Source organism: Geotrypetes seraphini, chromosome 1 (genome assembly GCF_902459505.1).
Source record: "Geotrypetes seraphini chromosome 1, aGeoSer1.1, whole genome shotgun sequence".
Taxonomy (NCBI): domain Eukaryota; kingdom Metazoa; phylum Chordata; class Amphibia; order Gymnophiona; family Dermophiidae; genus Geotrypetes; species Geotrypetes seraphini.
The window spans coordinates 227,342,009-227,364,542 of record NC_047084.1 but is presented as its reverse complement, the minus strand read 5'-3'; the positions used below and the strand labels follow the sequence as shown (position 1 = coordinate 227,364,542).

At 40.9% G+C, this 22,534-nt stretch overlaps 1 protein-coding gene across 4 annotated transcripts in view; it reads left to right on the top strand.

The window, feature by feature from the left end:
- Positions 1-22,534, top strand: part of TBC1D1 (TBC1 domain family member 1) — a 322,295-nt gene that overhangs the window by 126,896 nt on the left and 172,865 nt on the right. For all 4 annotated transcript variants that reach the window (XM_033947569.1, XM_033947560.1, XM_033947546.1 and 1 more), the window contains exons 7-9: positions 15,397-15,507; positions 19,585-19,713; positions 21,070-21,156. In XM_033947569.1, coding sequence (XP_033803460.1) covers positions 15,397-15,507; positions 19,585-19,713; positions 21,070-21,156 — 327 coding nt within the window. The remainder of the gene's footprint in view (positions 1-15,396; positions 15,508-19,584; positions 19,714-21,069; positions 21,157-22,534) is intronic.

The following is a 22,534-nucleotide window of genomic DNA, read 5'->3' as shown; positions in this document are numbered from 1 at the left end:
CACTTATCCAAAGCATTAAAATAATGGCAGAAGCAGTCGGCACAGGACCTTGGCCCGAATACACTAAACATAATCGCTAATACCGACTGGATTGCTGTTGGCCAATTGCAGAAGATGATCGATGTACCAAAAAGATTACATGCAAATGATTTGCGGGGAGGTTCGAGTCTCTCTCATCCGATTGATCGGTGTGAGAGTGGCTCTCACACATGCGCAAAGTTGGCAAAAGGAAGCCCGAGCAGCTGAGAGGCCGGGGAAGCCTTGAAAGCAGCCTCCTGCCACTCAGATACTCGGGGCAGGAAAACTTTTTTTTCTTTTTAATGGACAGATTTATGTCCCAGCACTGGGAACCAACCAACGTTCCCTGATGTCCTGGCACCGGGAACCAACCAATACCCCTCCTCCCCCTGGCAGCAGTGAAAACAGCAGGAGGGATGCCCACTCCCTCCTGCCAAACCGGCCCCATCCCTCATAAGAGAAAATTGGCAGGAGGGATGCTCACTCCCTAATGCCAGTGGGCCCCATTCCCTCCTCCCACCAGATACCCCCTCGAACCAGATCCCCCCCCCTCCCCCCCCGGTATCTTTGGTAGATGGACACTGGAGAGATGTATGGTTCCTCCAGCTCTTGAGTTCCCCCTATCAAAAATGACAGGCCTTCCCCTCTTGCCATTTTCTTAGCATTTCTCGACAGAGTTTAGAGATTATACAGTTTTTCTAAGTAACAAAGGGTGAGTTCTAATTTTCTATTTTCAGTTGTCATATCTGGCATGGCATTTTTATGGCTGGTTTTATTTTAAACTATATGTCTTTGAGGGTAATTGTTTGTCTGTTAAAATTTGGTTTCTGTTTTAAATCCTTCTCTGTAGGACTTCCTCTCATAAGAACATAAGAATTTCCGCTGCTGGGTCAGACCAGTGGTCCATCATGCACAGCAGTCCGCTCATGCGGCGGCCCCTAGGTCAAAGACCAGTGCCCTAACTGAGACCAGCCTTACCTGTGTACGTTCCGGTTCAGCAGGAACTTGTCTAACTTTGTCTTGAATCCCTGGAGGGTGTTTTCCCCCAATAACAGCCTCCAGAAGAGCGTTTCAGTTTTCCACCACTCTCTGGATGAAGAAGAACTTCCTTATGTTTGTACGGAATCTATCCCCTTTTAACTTTAGAGAGTGCCCTCTCGTTCTTCCTACGTTGGAGAGGGTGAACAACCTGCCTTTATCTACTAAGTCTATTCCTTTCAGTATCTTGAATGTTTCTATCATGTCCCCTCTCAGTCTCCTCTTTTCAAAGTTTCTCTAATCTTTCGCTGTATGGCAACTCCTCCAGCCCTGTAACCATTTTAGTTGCTCTTCTCTGGACCCTTTTGAGTAGTACCGTGTCCATCTTCATGTACAGCGACCAGTGCTGGATGCAGTATTCCAGTTGAGGGCCTACCATGGCTTGGTACAGCGGCATGATAACCTTCTCTGATCTGTACGTGATCCCCTTCTTAATCATTCCTAGCATTCTATTCGCCCTTTTCACTGCTGCCGCACATTACACGAGCGGCTTCATTGACTTCTCAACCAGTACTCCCAAGTCTCTTTCCTGGGGGGTCTCGCCAAGTAGCGCCCCGAACATCCTGTATTTGTGTATAAGATTTTTGTTAACGACATGCATCACCTTACACTTATCCACGTTGAACCTCATTTGCCATGCCATGGCCCATTTCTCGAGCGTGTTTATGTCACATTGTAGGCCTTTGCAGTCCTCCTGCATCTTCACTACTCTGAATAACTTTGTATCGTCTGCAAATTTAATCACCTCATTCGTTGTACCAATTTCCAGATCGTTTATAAATATGTTGAAGAGCATGGGTCCTAGCACTGAACCCTGCAGAACTCCACTGTTAATGCTTTTCCAGTCTGAGTATTGTCCATTTACCCACACTCTCTGTTTCCTATCCGCCAGCCAGTTTTTAATCCACATGAGTATTTCCCCCTCGATTCCATGGCTCACAATTTTCCAAATTAGTCGTTCATGCGGAACCTTGTCGAACACTTTCTGAAAATCCAGATATACAATGTCGACCAGGTCACCCTTGTCTATCCGCCTGTTTATTCTTTCGAAGAAGTGCAGCAAGTTCGTCAAGCAAGATCTTCCTTTGCTGAAGCTATGCTGGCTGGTCCTCATCAGATCGTGTCTGTCAAGGTGCTCAATGATGTGGGTTTTTATCAGCGCCTCTACCATCTTTTCCTGTACCGAGGTCAGACTCGCAGGTCTGTAGTTTCCCGAATCACCCCTCGAACCTTTCTTGAAGATCGGTGTAACATTCACCACCTTCCAGTCTTCCAGAATCCTTCCCGATTTGATCAACAGATTGCTATTAGTTGAAGCAGTTCAGCTATATCCCCTTTCAGTTCCTTGATTATCCTCAGATGGATGTCATCCGGTCCCGGGGATTTATCATTTTTAAGCCTATCAATCTGCCTGCATACCTCTTCTAACTGACTGGTCTCGTTGTTAGAGGTATTACTTTTTGTTTTTTGTTATTTCTCCTCTTCTCTATTTAACATATGGTGGCTAGTTTCTCCTTCAAAATGGATCATGTCAGAGCAATCTCATAATATTTTGTCTGTTTTCACTCGGTGCAATCTGCTATATGCACAGCGTCGTAATAATTTCAGTTTGCTTTCACTCAATGCATTTTACTTTTGGTCCCCCCTTTTTCTTTGGCTTATACAGTTTCTCTTTGCCTTAAGTTTTTGTTCTTTCCTATTTCCCGTGTTGTGTTGAGGATATTGTACAATTCATTGTCCTTGACATGTATTTATATAGCTGTTCTTTAATGATATGAGAGCGCCACCTGCTGGGTATGTTGTTTTTGTTCAGAAATAGAGAATGACACGAGGACTAATTTTTCGCTTTCCCCACGGAAACTCATTTTCTCGTCCTGTCCCCGCAAGTTCTTTTCTTGTCTCTGCCCCACTCCTGCAAACTCCATCCTCATCTGCACAAGCCTGAAACACTTTAGAATCATAAGTGTTTGAAACTTGTGTGGTTAAAGCAGAGCTTACAGGAATGGGTCAGGGACAGTGACAAAACGCTTGGGGATGGGACGGTGAAATTGCATTCCGACGGGAACAAATTTGTCCCTGTGTCATTCTTTATTCAGAAATTCACTCAATATCTACACATTTTTTTCCATCAGTTATTTGATTCAAGATCAATATAAATCTTATCACATTTATATACTGCACAATTTTCTCTGGGCCTTCCTATGTCCTACATATCTCTTCTCTTCAGTCCATATCTCTGGGATCATTTCTCTGGTTCCTCATCCTGTTGACACTCCACATGCACATTATATAATTTTTTTGCCATAATTTTGGTATCGGTTTCATTCAATAAAGTAATGGTTCATTACTCTTAAATTGTTTTAATTCATTCTGTGGATTGTACCCCTGAGGTAGGCTTTCTAGCCGAAACACAGACTGTGTTGGGTCCACGACATGCAGTGAATACATCTCAGAAACTGTTATTTTAATATTTTAATAAAGATTCACTTGTTCGATATATCCCTGGTTGATGTGTACAATTCCAACCCAATCGCATGATCTCCATTGTTTCCTCGTGGGCTTATTTCCCTTGTTTTCTGTATCGCCTTTTGGCCAAAGCCAGAACAAAAACCAGACAGAAATAGGATTTTAGGCCAGCATCAACACTGAAACTGAAATTCATAAGAACATTAGAAACGCCTTCACTGGAACAGACCAAGGTCCATCTAGTCCAGCGATCCGCACACGCGGAGGCCCATTTAGGTGCTCCTTGTTGGAGACCCGGATTTCCTGTATCCCTCAATATGTTTTGCAAGAAGGTGTGCATCCAACTTGCGTTTGAAACCCAGAACAGTAGCTTCTGCCACCACCTCCTCCGGGAGAGCATTCCAAGCACCCACCACTCGGTTGGCCTCTACTCTGCTTACTGTGTGGTTTTTTTTTTTAATAGAGCCTTCCATACCTCGATTTATAGCAATATCATAGAAATGTCTGCTGTAGTAGTTGCTAAACTCTGTTAAAAAAAAAAAAAAAAAGTACTGAAAAGAAAAGGTACTTGAGAACAATCTTGATACAATTTTAATTTGTCTTGTTAATAATAATAACTTTATTTTATATACCGCAGTACCACAAACAGTTCAGAGCGGTTATGCTTTTCTGAATATAGAACTGAACCATGAACAAGGTGAATAGATTTATGGTGATACCATTAAAATAATCCATGATGCCAGTAGTTTCTAGGAACTTACTTTAGGACATTTTGCTTCTTGGCAGTACATATAGGATAACTCTGCCCTTCATGCTTTCAAGAGCAGAGGCAAAAGCAGAGGTTGCAGGAACACAGAGGAGGCACTTCTATAACCGAGTGCCACCATTTAGGCACCATAATAACACAGGTAGTGAACTTATTCTGTAAATACACTTTTGTGTGTAAGTGTCTTTCTAGAAAATCCTGCCCTGTGGACATAATAGCTTGGTTACTTAGGGGTCATTTTTATTGATAGTGATATTTGGGTAACTTTATTCGTATTGTATATTAGGATATATTATGATATTATTATTTTTTTTTTTTTTTAAGTTCAATTATTTTTATTTATTGTAATACAAGAAGAAAACAATACCATATGGAAAGATGTACAGGTAATCACAGTTAGCTCTCGAACAACTCAGACTTGCACATGAACATACTATATATAATATATATCTTTCTCATAGAAAAATTTTAGTAGAAATGTCCTTTGAGACATACATATACCAGAGACACAAAAGGTCAATTAGAGCAGTAATCAAGTAATGGTTTCCATATATCATAATATTTATACATTAGTTGAGATTTTTCAGCATAGATTTTTTCATATTTACCAGTGATACAAAGAGCATTCCACCACATATGGAAATCTACTTTAGTGAGATCTTTCCAACAATATAGTATCGTTTGTAAAGCTATTGCCACCATTATGGTAAATAAGCGTTCTGAAGACTTAGATATGGGGGTCGATAATGTTTGACTCATACCAATAAGTGTAGCATGTGACAACGTTTCATGTATCTGTAAAACTTCACAGATGGTTTTCCAAACTCTGTCCCAAAAGGTTTGTACATGTGAACAGGAGAAAAGTAAGTGTTCCAAGGAACCCTCAGATGAATTACAGGTCCAGCATAGAGGTGAAGTCGTCGAGTCAATTTTATGGGATAGTTGTGGGGTCCATACAGCTCTGTGAAACACGAAGAAAATGGATTGCAAAAGTGAAGCAGAGCGAATGGATTTGAAGAAGTTCTTCCATAGCTCCTCCCAGTCGATGGCATCAGATGGGAGACTGAGTTTGTAATTCCATTTCTGTTCCAGTTCTGTAGAACCAGTAAAAGCCGTCATCTGTAAAATTTTATACCATATTGACGCAGTGAGTACTTGTCCAGAAGTCCTATGTAGAAAACTACGCAGACCAGAGTCAATGTTGCAAGTAAGAATCGTAGGCATGGAGTTTCGAATACAATGCACAAGTTGTAACCATCTGTATTGTTGGGTAGCAGGAAGACCTTTATTATCTACGATAGTCTGAAACGGAGTCCAATCATCTGAAGTTATGAGATCTTGCACAGTCCAAATATCACATCCTCGCCATTCTTTCCAGGATACTGCTGAGTTTTGAATTTTGAAGCGATCATTCCTCCAGAGAGGAATTAAAGTCGACGACTCCCATTTAGTCTTAAAAGTTAAGTCAAGGTTATGGATGGTTGATTTATAAGCCTGGAGAATGGGGTCAGTGGAGTCTTTTTTAGTTAGAAGCACGCCTGCCAATAGTTGAAGTCGTTTTTCACCGTACATTTCTCGTTCAATCAGTATCCATGTTGGAGGGTTCGGATCCCTGACCTTTAGGTAATGACCCAGCGTCCATTGTCTCATGATGAATGCATTGTGGTAGTGAGAGAATGACGGGAAATTAACCCCTCCAGATTTACGTGGTGCCTTTAGTTTGTTTAGTGCGATACGTGGCTGTTTAGAATTCCATAAAAACTTCATGAGTAGGGAGTCAACTTGTTTATAGAAGTAAGAGGGCAATTGGAAAGGAAGCATGTACAATATGTAATTAATTTTAGGAGTCAACATCATCCTGATAGTTTCAAGTCTCCCCCACCAGGTCATTGTTAAGGGGAACCATTTAGTTACTATCGATTTAAGGGTATCCAGGAGATATGCACAATTTAGTTGTATAGATTCAGGTATGGTGGGACCAAAAAGCACTCCCAAGTATTTCATAGAGGAAGAAGACCATTTAACTCCATAGGAAGTTATGTCGAATTCAGCGGACGGGCATGTGATCGACATCACCTCCGTCTTACCTGTATTTAATTTGTATCCTGAGACTGCAGCATATCTCTTAATGGTTTCCAGTAAGTGAGGGAATGAAGCAGGAGTCATATACAGCAGGACATCGTCCGCATACGCTGATAATTTAAGTTCATGATTTTCAATCGTGAGACCAGTGATCCTAGGATTATGACGTATACTTTGTAACAATGGTTCAAGTGCCAGATTAAACAGGAGTGGCGAGAGGGGACAGCCCTGTCTAGTCCCTCTAGTTGGATGGAAAGGAGTTGATAGATGACCATTTACGTATGTTCTAGTGGAAGGCTTGGTGTATAAGACTTTTAATTTGGAAATGTAGTTCTCAGAGAGGCCATACCAGCGTAATGTGTGGAACAAAAAGGGCCATTCAATACGGTCAAATGCCTTCTCAGCGTCCAGTCCCACCGCAATAATGTCCTGATGTTGGGCATGTGCCTGTGCAAGTACATGAGAGAACGTGCGCGTATTCTCACAAGAGTATCGACCATTGATGAATCCGGTTTGATCTGCTGATATGAGGTTAGTGATGACTTTTTGCAGACGAATAGATAATAATTTAGCGTATATCTTCGCATCTACATTAATCAAGGACAATGGCCTGTAATTAGATATAATTCTCTTATCTTTGTCCTATTTTGGAAGGACAATAATTGTCGCTTCAGTGAATGACCCAGCGACTTCACCAGTAGCAATGAGATGTTCGATAAATTGTAAGTAGTATGGGGCCAAAATATCCTGGAATTCACGATAATATTCCACGGTCAGACCATCAGGTCCCGGAGTTTTTTTGAGTGCCATGGATTTAATTACTGAAGATATTTCCTCGAGCGTTATTGGTTCATCCAATATTTCATTGTCCTCTAAAGAAAGACAATTGTGTAGAATAGGTTCTAAGAATTCCATAGATTTGTGTGGAAGTCTGATTTCTGATGTGTAAAGAGTACGGTAGAATCCCATGAAGGCTTGGGATATGTCTGATGGATCAGTAATGTCTTCACTATTACCTGTAATTAACACTTCTCCTGTAATGTAATTCTACTGGAAATGCCCAGATATCTTCCTTATTGTAATCCGAGGCTATGTTATCTCTGCTGCGATGTTGAATGTATTATAACTCTTCACATTTACTTATAATCTACTCTTCTCCTGTAATGTAAATCTACTGGAAATGTCCAGATTCATCTTTATTGTAATCCGCCTAGAACCGCAAGGCACAGGCGGAATAGAAATCCCTAATGTAATGTAATGTAATGTCTTCACCCGTATCTACTTTGATGGTTGCGATATTGGATTTTTCTCTACGTCCTTTAAGATATTTGGCCAATAAAGATCCACATTTGTTGCTCCCTGCAAAATACGATGCCGATTGCTGTATTATCTCCTGCGACGCTCTTTGGCTCAAAAGAGAATTATATCTAAATCTTGCTTTATTGAGTTGGATCAAGACGGAGACGTCTGAAGGTGTGTTCTGGTGTTGGTTCTCCAGAAATGATATCTCTTGTTCAATGAGATTTGTCTTCTCCTTCAACTGTTTGTGTTTATGTGCTGAATAAGTAATAGTGATACCTCTGACATATGCCTTGAAGGCATCCCACCAACATGTCCAGGAGGTGTGTTCAGGTTTATTATGCTGAAAGTATTCTTCTATCTGGGACTTCATCCTGGTGCAAAAGAGTGGATCCTGCAGAAGCGAGTTGTTAAAGCGCCATTGTTTAGGTAGAGAGGAAGGCAAACAGCATTTGAGTGAGATGGTGATTGCAGCATGATCTGAGACACATATAGAAGAGATATCAGATTTCACAACTGAATTCGTGAGGGAGTCACTGATCAAAAACATATCAATTCGAGAATAGGATGAGTGTGGGGGAGAGAAAAATGTTAAAGAATTGTCATTAGTGTGCATATATCTCCAAATATCAATGAGTGAAGAATCAGATATTAGATCCTGTAATGCATACCAGGCTTTGGTTTTTTTGTAGGCACAGTTAGACTTTCTATCTATTGTCGGGTTCAATACCATATTAAAGTCTCCTGCCAGTATCAATTTTGAGTCTATATCTTCCAGAATTGTTGCCTTAATTTCATGAAAGAAGTCAGGTTTATCAGCATTGGGACCGTAGATATTCATCAAACAATAGGTCTCACCTGCTATTTTAAGTTTAACTTTGACCCATCTACCACTAAGATCTGCAGTTGAAGAAATAATTGTGATATCTGATCTATTTCGTATTAAAGTAATCACTCCTCCCTTGCGGTCGTAAGCAGGAGAATAAAAAGGCTTTAACGACCATGAAAAAAGGACTTTCGAGGAAGAGTCCTTATTCAGATGAGTTTCCTGCAGCATAACTATATCTGGTTTAAAATTGTCAATATATGACTGAATTTTTTTCATTTTCACTTTGTTATTGAGACCTTTTGTGTTCAATGAAATAATATTAAAAGACATTGTGATGATAAAGTATAATAACATATGTAGACATACATTCAGATCTGCATATCAATAACAGGAAAAAAATCATGAGGTTAGTATCATACCATACATTTAAACATGTCATGAACAGTGCAAGAGAGAGCCATATCATTTTTATCCGTAAGATGTACATCTGGTAATTAATGGTGCAATAGTGTGCACCTCTATAACACAGCGTGAGTGCAGCTAAGGTAACAGAGAGGCAGAGAGGGAAAACCTAAACTCCCAATCTTGTCAGTATTTTCAACAGGCAAACATAAAATATCATAACATTATTTATGTATGAGCAATAGAAACAGAATTGAAGAGGCACCTGATGTATTTTGGTGACAATAATATCCAGAGACAGACAAGGGATATTAAGACTTCAGTTAGATTAGATTAGATTCTGTGGGACACTGAATCCTTCCCATACATGTTCAAGTACCCAGTCAAACCTGATTAATCGGTGTTGGTGAGTGGAGCTCGATATATGTAGCCAGCTCATCAGGGGCAGTGAAATCTTTAGTTTGGTTGTTTAATGTCACTCTCAAACGTGCTGGGTACATCATGCCAAATCTAGCATTCAGGGCTTTGAGTTGTGGCCTGTATGAGAGGAGTTGTTTGCGTTTAGAAGCCGTGGTCTTGCTCAGGTCTGGGAAGAATAAAATTGTGGATCCCTCATGCTGAATCGGAGATTTTATCTTCGCCTTTTGAAGGATGTCTAGCACATGCTGGTACCTCAGCAGTTTGAGTACAATTGGTCTGGGTCGACGATCAGCAGGCATGCGAGCAGAGGGTACTCTGTGAGCTCGTTCTATTTCAAAATCACGCTGGAAGGTAATATCAAGCAGTTTGGGCAGCAGTGTTTCAAGATGCTTTATTAGGTCACAGTCGCGCACATTTTCGGAAATACCTAGTATACGCAGGTTACAGCGTCTGGAGCGGTTATTGCTATCTTCCAGCTCTTGTTCAAGTAGATTTATTCGATTGGTTTGTCTGCGGAGCTCAGTGATTTGTAGTGAGGACGCCTCCATCTTGGATTCTAAGGTGGTAACACGTGTTTGTATTAGAGAAAGATCAGCAGTTAGAGCAGTTAGTTTTTCGTTTATTTCATCTGTTCTTGTTTTCGTATCTGTTGCCAGTTCTTTTAGTTCTCTTAGTTCGTTTAAAATCTCGCGGTTCGTGTCTTCCGGTGCGGCGGGGAGCGGAATCTTGGACGGGGAAGGAGGGTCCGGCTTGTGCCGCTTACCCACCTTTTTATCCGCCATCGCCTTAGCTGGAACCGGCAAGATTTGATATTATTATTGCCCCCCACTTGCGTGATCGAGTGCGATCGTTCGGGTCGGATTTGCTCAGTTTATAACGCAGTTTGCAGCGTTTTTAAGCGGGAGATTATAGGAGCTCAGGTCTTATGCTGCCATCTCGTGCGGGCTCAGCAGCGCCCTATTATGATATTATTATATGCAGGAAAATGAAATTATTGAATGATATTTATGTTACCTGTATAGATAATAGTATAATATATGGAATATCTTTTGTTCTTTCATTTGTATGACACTGTTTTTGATTAAAAATCAATAAAGAATTAAACTCCCCCCCCAAAAAAAAAAAACAAAAAACCCATGTCATAAAATACAGACAAATAATTTTCAAGGATACGCAGTATCACAAGGTAGATGTAGTCCTCAAAAGACACTTGGAGGCCATGGATTTGGGAGTAAAGGCAGAAGCAGCTGCTTCCTTTACTGTACATGCATGCCATACTAATTACAGTTGATTCCTGCGATGGATGACACTTAAGTCAGTTGTTAATGTTGGTAGATTAAGTATCAGATGCTCTATATGACGTATTCTGGGGTTTGAGCACGTTTTCTGTTTGTTCTCCACCCTTGGAATGCTTTGGATTAAGCAATCGGCGAGAGAGTCAGCTTCCATATCCTCCTTTAACAGGCTTTCCTTCAAAGGCCAAATGCTCTTTGGTAAGAGACTGAACAATCTTATGGCCAATGTGACATACTGTCACCTTAAGCCCTTCCAGATAGCTGACCATATAGAAATATAGAAACATAAAAACATGATGGCAGATAAAGGCCAAATGGCCCATCCAGTCTGCCCATCTGCAGTAACCATTATCTCTTCCTCTCTCTAAGAGATCCCATGTGACTATCCCAGGCTCCCCCCTGCCACCAAAGCAATAGTTTAACTGTGGCCAGAAAGAGGCCTATTGTACATTCCCTATGGTCAAGAATAGGCCGGTTCACTCACAGAATAGTGAGCCACCTGGGGTTGGTAATCCTGGTTGCCCTGGATTGACCACGTTGGCTGTAGTTCGTGGATCTTTGATGTCAAGAAGTTATTCCAACTTGCACACACTACTGCTGCTCTCCCTAAACCAGGTACAGCAATTAACTAAGACCCAACCCAGTGCCAAAAAGCTAGCTATTTACTTCCAAGACAAAATAAACAACGTACAAGCAGAGATCAACAAATCACCGAACACCAAACACTTGGAAACCAAATCTATTCCTGTAACTACTGGCCACTGCATGGTGGACCAAATCTGGGGCACCTTTGAACCACTCGCCCCCAACTAATCAAACTATCCTCCAAAAGTGGTGGACTAAACAAATGCTCACCATGCTTGAACTCCCACATCACTCCCACATCACTAATGATCTCATTGGCTGACATCACTGAGGAACAATCTCTTAAAAATGGTCAACTTCTGACCCAAATGGGTTGCATTGCCCTGCCCCCTTCCCAAAGGCCCAAGGATCTGATCTATCCTTACTATCCAATTTCAGACCCTACTCAGCAAACGTCTAGAATCACTAGTCTGCAAGCAATTCACAACTTAGAATGACCAATTTTTCTGTCTCCTTCCCTTTCAATACTGCTTCAGACCCAATCACAGCATAGAAATGCTTCTACTCACACTACCCACCAAAATCAAGCAGATGCACAGCAAAGGACAACAGTTCCTTCTCCTCTAGTTTGACATATCTGCTACATTCAACTCAGTGGACTCAGCAAATTAGGCTTCACTGGAACTGTTCTCAATTGGTTCAAAGAGTTCATGTCAAACAGAGAATACCGCATATGGAAAGAAGGTTCCTTCTCATAAACCTGGAAAGCAGTCTGTGAAGTACCTTAAGGGTTCCCATTCTCACCACCGCCATTCAATGTCTTTATGAATACCTTAACTGATGGAGAATGCCTGCTTTCCTATGCTGATGACATAATTCTTCTAATCACGCTTCACCCTGATGCTAGTGAATCCCCCTCTCCCCCCCCCTCCCGCACACATAAAAAAGTCTCCAACAGCATTAAAGAAATCCACTCCTGGGCAGTCTCCAACAAACTAAAATGAACCACCACCAAGACCAAACTACTCTAGTTCACACCACCACACAGACAGCACCCACAAGCCTAACACTACACACAGGCGAGACACTAACTGTTGAAGACCTCCAAGGTGCTAGGATTCCTGCTTGATTCCACACTCTCATATAAACCCCCAACTTTCCAACCTCCGGAGAAAGACCTTCTAAAATTTGAGATAGCTGAGATTAATCAAACCTTACTTCCACTGCAACCACTTTGCAATACTTGTACAAATGATAGTTTTAACACAACTTAACTATTGAAATTCTCTCTATGCGGGCTTAGCCTTCTCTCAAATGCACAAACTACAGTTGATCCAAAACGCTGCACTCTGATTCATCTTCGGTCTAAAAAGTATAAACATGTCACTGCTTACTATCACATGCTTCAATGGCTATGTATACAAGCATGTATCCTGTTTAAACTGTCACACATTGTACATCATGCGCTGGTTGCCACAGCACCGGAAGAAACAGGCCACATGTTTTCCTCCTCCCTCTTCAACTCAACTAGGATTCTTGAAACCCACCAACTTATCATCCCATCTGCTAAAGGAGTAAGGCTCAAATGAATATTCAACACCCTCTTTACATTCATTGCTACCAGAACCTGGAATGCCCTTCCAACAGCCTTGAGAACTGAACAGCACCCCTTCATCTTCAGGAAACGATTGAAAACCCACCTAGTCAACAAATTTCTCTCAATGTAATGTTACCAGCTTCCTCCCAGACAAAGAAGATATTCTCTATAGCCCAACATAACTATTGACCTTCATCTATTAGATCGGTAGTATGAAATATTGCTACTCCTTGGGTTTTGGCCAGGTATTAGTGACCTGGATTGGCCACCGTGAGAACGAGCTACTGGGCTTGATGGACCATTGGTCTGACCCAGTAAAGCTATTCTTATGTTCTCATGTAAAGTAGTCTCTCCCTACTACACTAATGTAATTTTCTTCTTCCCTCAGGATGTAATTTCTTCCCATGATTCTGCATGGGCTTCTTTCTGTGTAAATTGCCTTGAACCTGTTCGGGAAAATGCAATAGACAAATCTTGATTAGATTAGATCTAGTGTGCCAGCAGAGAGACAAGGGTCTCGAACCATTGATTCATTTGTCCCTTCTATCACAGGGACCGGTTTCCATGGAGGATCCAGAAAGCTTTGGGCTCACAGAATGGCTCTTAAGCGTGTGGCATTAGCACAGAAGGGCTACTCAGAGATGGTCATAGCTATCCTCCTAAGATCTAAGAAACCAGCAACTGTTGTGGTCTATACTAAGGCTGGGAAAATGTTTCAGCACAGGTGTGCTAATGAGAATACAGAGATTTTTAGCGCTCCGATGTCAACGTTCCAAGCATTTCTGCAAAGTGCAGTTGCCATGCCTCTTGCGCGTTAGGGCTCGAGTGCTGAAAGTTTCACTGGCTTCTCATTCAGACATCGTCAGACTTTTGAAGTGCCTGCGCTGGATGCATCCTCCTGTATGGCAACCTTTTTCAGTATGGATCCTTAGCATTTGTTTTGCAGGGCCTCAGTCTTGTAGGAGGGGTGTCTAATGGATCTATCCAGCAGGGAGAGTCTTGAAGTTGCAGGCACTCTCATGCAGAGAGCCATGCCTCAAATTTACAGAGACTGAGGTTTCTCTGTGCATGGTATCTTCCCTTTTTCCATAAGTGTTTTGAGCTCCCATGTAAATCAGGACATCCAGCTGTTAGTGTTCCATTCCAGGGGTTGGGTTTGAACCCCACCCCCAAAGTTTTAGTATTGCTGGATGTTAGGAATGTCCTTCTCCATTACATTAAGGCCTCGTAATGATTTTTGTTTCTCAGTTCATCTTTTTGTGCTTACCAGTCCTAGTCGACTTCTCCCAGAGAGTGATAGAAAACTGGAACATTCTTCCGGAGTCTGTTATTGGGGAAAACACCCTCCAGGGATTCAAGACAACGTTGGACAAGTTCCTACTAAACTGGAACGTACACAGGTGAGGCTGGACTCATTTAGAGCACTGGTCTTTGACATGGGGGCCGTCATGTGAGCAGACCAGTGGGCATGATGGACCACTGGTCTGATCCATCAGTGGCAATTCTTATGTTCTTAGGTTTCTATTTCCAGATGGATTTGCCAATCTCTTTGAGGATGCATTCCACTAGAAGTGTGGGTTCTTCATAGGCAGAATCCCAGTACTGCCCGAGGAAGTTTTACAGAGTGGTCGTGGCAGAAAAATGGGATTTTGGTCCCTATCGTTCACAGCAGACTCATCTGCCTTGCCCTAGACTCAAGGACCTGCTGTTGGTGAAGACTGATGTGCCCTTTTTCACCAGAAGGAAAGATTAGGTTCTTATCTCAATCTTCTTTCTGGTAGAAAGGCACATCAGTTTTGACGACCTGTCCTGTCAATTACTGATTTCGCCCGCTTACTGTCTCAGATAGGTATGGGTTTCCAAAGGTTGGGATCTTCTCCTGTCAGATATCTGACGTGTAAAAAGACACCTCTATTGTTAAGAGGTCAAGTGAGAATATGAGAGATCCATAGGTGTTAGTGCTGGCGTCCCTCAGGTAGGTAGCGTGTTTGTTTCATCATGTTTTCCATATTGTTTTATTGACATTGTTTAACAATAATTGCTGCAGAACAGATGTGATTTGTCAGGGAAGTTCCCTGTACCCTTTTTTCTTATTTCTCCTCTTTATAGTAGTTTACAACTGCTTTGAGACAAACTGAGGAGCTACAGCCCAGCCCAGTGAGGAAAGAGGCAGAGCTGAAAAAGGTAGAGGAGAATAACCCATTGATCAGGGCTGATGTGCCTTTCTACTAGGAAGATCAGTGAGGTAAGAACCTAATCTTTCCTTATCCTCAGTAAGAATGAATCATTTTAAACTGTCATTCATGTTTGAATAGTTTTGAAATCGGTCTTTCAAGTGAGAGTTTGAAATCATCAGCATAAAGCTGATAATGTTTACTAAGAGAGGCTAACAATTTGCCAGCAGGAGTCATGTAAATGTTAACCAACTGTGCCAACTGGAGGGGCTGGTTAGTTGTCTTCTACCATCAATTCCTATGTATGTTGTTTCAGAAGAAGATGTACTTAAGAAAATTCTGTGTACCAATTAGGTGGAACAAAGTGCTATTGTACCAGCTTCACTTGTCATGTTATATAACGTATGTTTCCTTTTGCTTTTAAGAAAATGATGCCACGATCTGATCAGCAGGAAAATGAACTGATTATTTCTCTACTGAGAAATCTGTATGAAGAAAAGCAGAGAGACCACATCCATAATGGAGAAGTGAAGCAGGTAGGACTTCTCAAAAATTTTGCGTTATGCCTGCCTGGTGGCTTTATAGGAGCAATTATACTGTGTCATATGGAGTATCTGGGTTTTGTTGCCAAATTGAAGCCCTGCATGACCGGAGCTTAGGATGCTTCAGAGGCAGGAAGCGTCATTTGTTTTAACGATGTAATTATAAACTTTCCCTCCCTCTTCACCCTCAAACTTGTGTTCATAATTGTATTCTATTTAATGTTCACGTTTCCTTTCCCTACCCCCTTCTAAAATTTTATTTAATATTTTTAGCTATGTAAACCGGCCAGGTACACGTTAATGGTCGGTATATTAAAATGTAAAGAAACCAGAAAACTTGATTGGCCCCTGTTGGGGAGGGGGGGTGCTTAGTCATCACAAAGTGTTGATACTTGAGATCTGTCTTTATGGCTTGTTATCGTAGGGCCTAGAAGGAGCCCTGGGACGTTGCCTGTGCTACAGGTGAGCAAAATAACATAACAATCAGCTTATATACCGCAGAATTGTGAAATTCTATGCGGTTAACAAATATTTGCTAAAAAGATATACAATTGAATAGAATCAAGATTAAATAACTAGATAATTACAACTAAACGAAACAAGTTTACTGAAATTTTAATATCCATGTGTACGCAAATTAATTATCCAAGTATTTGGAGAACAAATATGTTTTTAAATTTCTCCTAAATTCTTCATAGGAATTAGAAGACATTATCAGATGTTCCAAATCCTTACCCCATAAAGCTGCCTGAGGTAAGGATTTGGAACAGGGGAAAAATCTTCAGGTAGTTGAGTAAGAAGATGTTGGAGCCCAAGCAGAGCCCGATTCTGGTTAGGTTAGAAGTAGTAAAACAAACAAAAAAGCAAAACCAGAAGAGTTTGTGATAGCTGTTTAACTATGAGAAACTTTTTATAACTTGGTGATAGTGTTGTAGAACACAGCTCTCCCCACATACCAGTTTTTGTTTTCTGTTAGAAACTAAAGTCATATTATGTAACCAAAATTCAAGTAATGGATGGGATAGGACAAGAATGATGCAGTCTTGGCCAACAGAAGAATGCAATTCAGGTACTTTCCTGTGGGTAGCAGAAAGCCTGGTGACAGAAGTGTTATATTGATCACGGCCAGAACATCCACCTTTTTAGGAAGGATACCTTACTTTTATAATACCCGAGTTCCAGTGACATGATTTCATATCATAGAAACATGATGGCAGATAAAGGCCAAATGGCCCATCTAGTCTGCTCATCCGTAGCTCTTCCTCTCAAAGAGATCTCGCATGCCTGTCCCACGCTTTCTTGAATTCAGACACAGTTTCTGTCTCCATCACTTATTCCGGGAGACTGTTCCACACATCTACCACCCTTTCTGTAAAAAAAAAGTATTTCTTTAGATCAGGGTCTCTCAACTCGGTCCTGGAATACCCCCTTGCCAGTCAGGTTTTTGGGATATCCACATTGAATTTGCATAAACTTGATTTGACTACACTGCTTCCATTATATGCAAATTTCTTTCATGCATATTCATTGTGGATATCACGAAAACCTGACTGGCAAGGGGGGTACTCCAGGACTGGCTTGAGAAACACTGCCTTAGATTGCTTCGGAGCCTATCACCTCTTAACTTCATCCTATGCCCTTAATCATTGTTTGCAGATTTTTTTTTTTTTAGGAATATCATATTAGCATAGTTTAATTTATATTTTAGCATTCAGTAGTGCACAGATGGTTGGTGATTTTATAACAAATTGGCTAGGTGTTTATTGTAAGACTATTATATAAAGACACATAGGTTTTTATGTACTTTTATATAGGGACTGATGCAGAAAGCCTTGTGGCAGAGCAGGCTCAGTGCACTGCTCTACTGCAGAATTAGTAATTCAAAAATACTGCTGCTTGCTATAAGCAATGAGCATGAGATTATTGCTTTGTTAAAACTGAAACCTTTAAGCAGATAAGTGCATGTTTGCAGTACCACTTTTTTAATGTTTTGAACATTGAAAATGACTGTTCATAATATCAAGAAAAGTGGTTATTCGTGGAAGTATATGCTCTGATTGGATAGTGAGGCTATATTTGGGGGTCTTGTCTCCTTTTTTTGGCCTCCACGTCTCTGAATATATTTTTCCTACGCTGCAAAATTTCAAACTCGGCAGATTGATAAGTATTAAAAACCTCTTTCTTATAATATCATTTAATATAATAATAATAGCTTTATTTATATCCCATCATACCTTTTCAGTTCAAGACAGTATACAGTACTCCCCTGATATTCGTGGGGGTTCCATTACAGGAACCCCCGTGAATGTTGAAAAACCGCAAATACGTTTTTTAGCAGGGGAGACAGGAGAGGGCAGCTGGAGAGTGAAGGAAATCACTCGAGGTATGCTCCGACCGCCTCTTCCTTTACTAAAGTCGGGCCTCACCAATCAGGAACTGCATGTCAAAGCAGCTCCTGATTGGTGAGGCCCGACTTTAGTACAGGAAGAGGTGGTCGGAGCATACCGCAAGTGATTTCCTTCACTCGCTGGCGCTCCGGCTGCCTTCTCCTGCCCGGTCATTTGAGGTCGGAAAATATCATGAATAACCAGGACCGCGAATCGCAGACTTCGCAGGGGAGCACTTTACAGTAAAGCAGAAATACAGGGAGCTTCATATATATTTTTGTCTATTGTGATTTGTTCTCCCTTTATTTCAAGAAGGTTTTTTTCCCCTTTTTCATGTTAAAACTGTGGCAGAAATCCACAGCTCTTTCTGAAATGCCACCCTTGCTGTCAGTGCATGGGGATAATGGCTCACAATATGACAGGGTGATTTTTTTTTTTTTTTTTTAAGTTGACACTTGCATCGGCACAGACTGCCCATGAACAATATGCACTAAAGCCAGCGATCGTCGCTAAACCTGTTTTAACAGCTTTACCAACGATTGCATTTGCCGACCTGATGCAGAGAATGGCTCACTGCCTGGTTTTCTGCACGGTCACTCATTTCCAATCTGACCATGCAAATAAATTCATTAATATTAAAATGCCATGCAAATTAATAGAGTGATTGATGCTCTAACATGGCTTCTTGATGCACTAGAAAAACTTTTTTTAATGGGCATAGATGCTGTGCATGTTACACTTGCACAATATGTGCCCCATTAGAAAAAAGAAGGAAAAAAAGCTTCCCCCCTCCTGCCGATGACGGCCCTCCTCGACTCACTGTGAACCAAAACCACTGCCCCCCCCCTCGTGGGAGTGAAAACAGCAGGAGGAATGCCTACTTCCTCCTGCCATGGCATGTTCCCCTCTCCCCCCGCATGAAAGAAAATTGGTAGGAAGGATGCCTACTCTCTCCTGCCACTGAAGGCCCACCCCCGCACCAGCCTCCCCCCAAACATCCCCTACCCTTCTCCTCCCTGAAAAAAAGAACAAGAGAGATGCCCACTCCCACCTGCGCTTGTGCGGACGTCAACGTGATGATGTCATGCATGCGCATTGATATATGCACACTTCCGGATGCCCTCCAGCCTTGGCACCGAGTTTAATGTGCTGCGGTGTCAAAAAGTTTGCAGGACACTGCGCTAGACTAACAAGGTTATATGTTGAAAGCTATTGGGTGGACAGGGGTTTTGAATTTGGGGCTTTCCTTAACCCTTCTGTCATCTCAGATCTGGTAGTAAATTTCTGAACATATAGGTTAGAACTTCTTTGCATTGGTATAGCTTAATTAATAACCTCTTTATCGTGCATTTTAATATGCCCTGCGCTGATGTCTACCTTGCAAGTTAATTTAATCGCTGAATTCCTTTCTGCATCATGTGGCCTATAACGAGTTCATAGACTTAACAGCACACTCCATCCCCCACGGTAGATTTCTGCATTAGTTTCTCTGAGAGGATGGGTGCTCCCAAATAGAACACTATTTTATTTTATTTTTTTTTTATCTTTTGGACATGCTCCTAGGATTAGTTATTTTGTTAGGTTACTAGTTAATAGATCATGAAAGTTCTGTATGTAAGCTTTATTTTCAAAATACTCACTATAGATGTTGTTAAATGTTTTTGCTGTTTGGTTATTTTTTAAGGCTTCACAAACTTCATCAGAAAATGTCACTGCAGAGCTCCCAGGTGCTGCTGCTCGGTTCAAATTTGACATGCTAAGGAGCAAAGCCAAGAGATCTTTAACAGAATCCCTAGAGAGCATGTTGTCCAGGGTAAGCATTTAATTAATCATCTGGTACCATTAAAACACATTAAGCGGCGCAAAGTGAAAGAATCGTTTGTTAATTCTTCATTTTTGGTTTTTTTTTTTTCTTTTGTAAATCAGATGTGTCCCTTTTTTAGTGAGGTGTTCTACTTAATTAAAATAGCATGGTTTTTGCATTAATCTAGTTTTGATTATAGAAAGTAAAGGCCAGGGAACAGGTTGCAGTTGAAACTATTTTTTATTGGGCTAATGATTATGAGTGTCTGGTGAGGAACTAACTTTCTGCAGCTCTGCTTCCTTCATCGGGTCAATGCAAGAATGACACTGCTTGAACAGACAGGTGAATTATCTGTTGGACCTCTCCAGAAGTGTTGGTCTTCAAAGTTTCAGCTGATAGTTAACATTCTGCCATGTGCCAGAATGCCAGCGTGCCAGACTTTAAGAATAAATGGGATACCCATGTGGGATCCCTACGAGGGTCAAGATAAGGAAATTGGGTCATTAGGGCATAGACAGGGGGTGGGTAAGCAGAGTGGGCAGACTTGATGGGCTGTAGCCCTTTTCTGCCGTCATTTTCTATGTTTCTATAATTTTTTATTTATTAGTAACATTTTTTATTTATTAGTAACTTTTAGGGCAAATGTTAATGTAACATCTAACAAATGGGCGTCATCCTTAACAAATCCATATTCACTCTCAAAGTAGTGGGGGAGCAGAGGATGGGCCCCTACCTGGAGTGGTCCCCCATGCCCCCTCTTATTACGCCACCGCCGGAGAATGTAGTGAAAGCAGTTAGGTTAGCAAGGTTTAAGAGAGGTTTGGATAATTTCCCAAAAGAGAAGTCCATAAGTCGTTATTAAGATGGCCTGGGGAAATCCACTGCCTATTCCTAGGATAAGCAGCATAAAATCTGTTTTTCTCCTTGGGATCTGGTCAGGTAATTGTCACCTAGGTTGACCACTGTTAGAAACCTTTCTTCTATAATTCTTTCCAACTTTTGTTTGGTTGGAAATAATAAAACGTAACTTATATCCTGCACTTAAGTTAAGTGCAACAAATCTGTCCTAATTTTGTAGAAAATTGAGCACATATAGTGAAATCTTATTGATATCACCCTTCTTGCTTTGGCAAAGTGTGGGCAGAGAGATCTCACTATGGTATTTTATATTACTATCTCATTTCATAGTCTGAGTTCAGGTAAGGAAAACAGCTGCAAATAATGAAGAACAAACTATTCGAGTTTTCATATCGACTGAAAATAGTATAAAAAGTTTTGCTTTGTATGAGTTAATGTATCTAGGAAAGACTGTGGTGGGGTGTATTTTGTTTTAGTTTTAATTAAGGACATATTTTTATTTTATAGGGAAGTAAGATCAAAGGTCAACAGGAGTGTTCTGGGAGCATAGGCTTGGACCATACCTTGCCTAGCACTGTAAATGCTACCAGTAAAGTAAGTGAAAGTACTTGTGGTTTACAGCATAAAAGTGCTTAAAATTATTCAAGCAATATTCAAAGGGAGTTGTGTAGGCTGCCCTGTGGCCTGCACATATTTCATCTATCTGGATAGTTCTAAAAGTGGTCAGAATAATATCCAATTTATAGTTTTATAGTTTATAGATTTATATCCCACTTTATACAAAGGGGGTTCCAAAACCTACTTGTATAATATTAGCACATCACTTACAATTAAACAAATCAAATAAAACATTTAAGTGACCAGCACCTACAATTATTACTAAACAATGTTGACTATTACTAAATGCTTGTGTATTATACAGATAAAAAGGGACCTGTTTAGGTCAGCATGAAGGTGGTGTCTGGACCAATTCAGATAATGGTGATTATTCAGCCCTCATCCAGATGTAGATTAGGTTTTTTTTATCAGGCTGGCCTAATCTTGGGAAGTGCAAGAATAGTCATCATTCAACATGTATATTCAGCATTGCTAATTATATGGCTAGCAGTGCCGAGTGTATGTATGTATTATGATAATGCTGGTTCATAATCCACTGATTAGTCCTTGTTTGTGCTAGCAATATATCAATGTGCTAATGTTTATTTCAATTTAAAATACTGCCTGCTTTTGGGAAAAATAAGGTGGTTTACAGTTCAGAATCAAGAGATAAAACAAAACTCCAACATGATAGACAAGCACTGCAGAAAGAACAGAAGAGATGAAGTAAAGAAATTAAAGAACAATCTTTTTTTTTTTTTTAAGCAATCAAATGTGGAGCTGTCATTCCTCCCTGCAGCCAAGATCACTGTAGGCCTTAATAAATGGATGCGTTATCCAGTGGCTTTGCAATTCAAAGTTAAGTGATGCTGGGAGTGAATTCAGAATGCAGGTCCTAGGAAAATAAAGCACTATGCCTGGTGGATTCCAAACAAGAAGAATCCTGGGGTAGAATGAAGAGCTTGGATCTGCTATCTGAGCATAAGAAAGGGGTTATAGTACACAGAATAGCCAGAGTAGAAAAGTAGCTTTATTAACCAGTTTTAAAACCTTAAAATGGGTGCCATGCTCGAAGGAAGATAGTAAGAGTCTGAGCTCCTGGCCCATCTGCTCTAATTCCCCCCTCCTCCCCTGGCTGTCATTTTTTTGGTCGCTAACTTGAACGGACCATGGATGATTCACTATATTTGACTGTGCTATTTGCATTTTGGAATTGGTCTGAATGGCAGCCAAGGGAGTGCGCAAAGAGAAGGCTAGGCCACAGAAGGGTAAGATGGTGGTATCTCATAGTCCATCCACACTTTTCAATAAGTTCTCCACCTGATAGAAAGGGATTATACGTACTTGTCGAGAGCCCATTCCACCTAGTCATTTT